The 3552-nt window shown below is 42.1% G+C and overlaps 1 protein-coding gene across 1 annotated transcript; it reads left to right on the forward strand.

The window, feature by feature from the left end:
* The first annotated feature begins 467 nt into the window (after positions 1-467).
* LOC114539152 lies at positions 468-1640 on the forward strand. The gene has a single exon (XM_028559872.1). It carries the CDS (start codon positions 468-470, stop codon positions 1638-1640), a length of 1173 nt encoding a protein of 390 aa, XP_028415673.1.
* Positions 1641-3552: the final 1912 nt, after the last annotated feature.

The following is a 3552-nucleotide window of genomic DNA, read 5'->3' on the forward strand; positions in this document are numbered from 1 at the left end:
AAGACCATTGGCCTGATCAACCAATACTGGCAAGCACGAAATATACCTCTCAGGAGAGCATTCCCCTCAGACAAACAGTTTATCACGTAGAAGAGAATGCTGTAGACGAATGGGACCTATTGTTAAACAGGAACTCTTACTGGAGAACAGTTAGAGTGACGGCATGGGCGCTACGGTTCGTGAACAACTGTCGATCGAAAAAACGTGAGGTGCGTAAGAAAGGTCCAATCGATACTGCCGATATAGAAGCAGCAACAAACTGCTGGGTGCGGAAGGTCCAGAGTACCGTTCAAGACGAGGTCGAGGCCCCCGGGTGGCAGCTTATCAAAGACGAAGGTACGGGTATTTTGGTGTGCAAGGGGAGGATCGTGGGATACCAACCAATCTACTTGAACGCAGAGCCATTCGTGGAGAAGTTAATAGCATACATACACGAGAAGATTATGCATCTAGGAGTGGCAAACACTATGGCAGCAATACGAGAAAACTGGTGGGTGCCTCATCTGCGCTCCAAAGTGAAGAAAGTTATAAAGAAATGCAACACGTGTAAAGTCTTCTCAGCTAAGCCGTATGGAGCACCGACGACGGCCCCGTTACCGGAGTTTAGAACCAACGAAAGTAAACCATTCCAAGTTACAGGGGTGGATTTCGCAGGGCCCTTGATTTGCAAAGTGGGAAAGAACGAGACCGAGAAATGTTACGTGGTTGTATTTACATGCGCAACATCGAGAGCACTTCACCTCGAACTAACACATTCACAGACAGCCGAAGAGTTCCAAGAAAAACTAAATTCCTTTATCACAAGAAGGACAAGACCTCGGCGAATAGTCTCAGACAACGCGACAGTATTCAAAGCAACAGCGTCGTGGATAAAGAGAATAAGGAAGAGCGAAAAGTTGCATAACTATCTGGCTACCCAAGAGATCCACTGGACATTTAACCTTGCGAAATCTCCATGGTGGGGAGGGATCTACGAACGCTTGATACAAGAGTTGAAGAAAACCCTGTACAAGACCCTGGGCAAAACACACCTGACATACCACCAACTTCAAACGGTTATAATGGATATCGAACGAAATCTGAACAATCGCCCACTGACTTATGTTGAAAGCGATCATAGCGAAGAACAAGTTCTGACACCGAACGTGATCCTCTGGGGACAAAATGCATGCACGATCGAACCTGATGAAACCTTTGATGACGAAATAAGTAAAGTACAAAAACGGTTAGAAGTCGCGAAACAACATGCGTGGTCAAGATGGCGAAAAGAATATGTGCACGGACTAATGGAATATCACCGAGTTAACAAGAGCCGTAACGAAGTACCACAGATTGGGGAGGTTGTCCTTATTGTGGGTGAAAAAAATAGAGGGAAATGGATGAAGGGGAGAGTCATTAAATACGTCACAGGGAAGGACAGAGTCATCCGAGGAGCGATATTGTTGCACAAGGGGAACCACATAGAGCGTCCGATCCAATTACTCTGTCCCTTAGAGATTCGAAGTCCACTACATGAAACGGAAGTACACAACGCAAGTACTGAAGAAGTCGGGGAAACACGAGAGAACCGGAAGAAGAGGCAGGCTGCAAAAGATGCCGAACAAAGGATTAAGGAATGTTTACAGCAAGACGATGAGTAGTAACATGCTGTTAATTGGTGATCTGGGACATTCAAACATTTGATCGAACAGTCAATTAACAGTAATATGTAGTAAAAATATAAAAAAAACGTTCATATTTTTAGGGGAGCGTGTGGTAGAATGCTACAACCCTCCCAGATTAGGATAGATAACCCCCCCCGGGATGGGAGGTCATGTGACATTGTAAAGTGAGGGAAGGAAAACCTGTTATTTTGAAGTCATGAATTATTCATAAAAAATATACTGAAAATGACATGGAGTTGTGAGAATTTTGGCTTGAAACAAAAGTTCGGGTCACAAGTCCAAGAAACAAGAGAGAATTTCGTTTTCAGACCAATGAGCGAGTTTGTTTACATTTTCAGTAAGCCAATCAGAATGCATAAATTTTGATAAAAAGTACAATATATACCATTTTACATGAAGTGTTACAAATTTAGGCATTCTGATTGGCTTTGCCTGAAAAATGTAAACAAATATGGCGATTAGTTTAAAGCGAAATTCTCCCTTGTTAGTCCAAGAAGGTTGCAAAATACATTACACTCATTAGCTGAGAAGAAAAAAACCCGGCCGTCCGGCCGTAATACAAATATGGTAACTTCACTTGGCTATAATTATTTTCGGTACTTTACAATATTTTGCAGCAAAACCTGGCAATTTGACTTAGTTTAGTGTTCACTTTTCGGATATTCCCTTTTTGTTACTAATTCCTAAATCAAAAGTTGGTCGAAAATTGAAATGAATAACGCGTTAAAACTCGAGTGAGCCGGAGACCAACCAACCAGCGTCCTCTACTTCCGGACCCTAAATACCTTTAACTGTCTATAATAAGAATTTCCCACAGGAACAATATATATAGAATTCTATCTTGTATCAGCTTACGTCACTATGGAGTCACATGGGATGCGCATGCGCATCGCCAATCAGTGCTAGCGTCTTTGCCAAGAAGTACACAAGGTAAAATGAATTTTCTATTTTATATCCCCCGTAATACTCCGTATATTTTCACATTTCACTTCTATCCTTTTCAGGAATGGTAAGTTTTTTAATTTCCTAATATAGTTTGTTGGTTTTAGACAAGTTTCAATGAATGAAATTATGGAAATTTCAACAATAAATGAAGGCGTTGACGAACATGCCGTCGGGTCATCGACCCGTTAAACTGACAATGCGGGTATTAAAACTTATATTCTCTGGAATATCCAAGAAAGTACGGGACGAGTAGCAAGTCTACTTTCCACCTTGTGTAAAAATATGCTCCGCGCATCTTAAACGACGAGCGCCCACTATAGGCAAGAGCTCATCTCAAACGGGAAGCACGCAAGACCATGTTTTTAAACAGGACGACGTTGACGGGTTTGTAAGTCAATTTGATGCTGACGATAGACCACCCCAAACGGCGTCGTCAAATGAATGAGTCCAGTCTTCACCGAAGTGAGGATGAGAAAGATCTGGAACTACTTACTGGCACGGTCACAGTAGAAAAAAGTGCACCGGATGAAATTGAACACGAATTCCTCACTGAGTTAGCTGATATGCTTGAAAAGAATGAGGCTACTGGACAACCGGTCATAAAACAGTTAGCAGACATCACCGATAAACGATGGGGAAAACATTTGCCTCCTGAGAAAATAAAACTGCTCACAGAGCGTAATTATGAGACACCAGAGAATTGTTCAGAACTACTCCCAGTTCGTGTAAATCCGAAATTTGGGACCAATTGAATTCCTCTCGAAGAAAAACTGATTTACAGTTGTCAAATATTCAACAATCAGCTCGGAAAGTGGTTGTGGTGATATTGCAAATTGTGAATGATTTGTTACCCCAAACAAAAGACGAGGCCAGTAAGAAACCGGCATCTCGTTTTGTTGATTCCATTGCATTGCTGGGTCATATGAATAGTGATCTATCACGT

Source organism: Dendronephthya gigantea, unplaced genomic scaffold (genome assembly GCF_004324835.1).
Source record: "Dendronephthya gigantea isolate DGI-Jeju-01 unplaced genomic scaffold, DenGig_1.0 000003F, whole genome shotgun sequence".
Taxonomy (NCBI): Eukaryota; Metazoa; Cnidaria; class Anthozoa; order Malacalcyonacea; family Nephtheidae; genus Dendronephthya; species Dendronephthya gigantea.

What these genes read in the sequence shown, in the direction of transcription:
- LOC114539152 (XM_028559872.1), top strand. Translation starts at nt 468, where the DNA reads ATGGCAGCAATACGAGAAAACTGGTGGGTGCCTCATCTGCGCTCCAAA.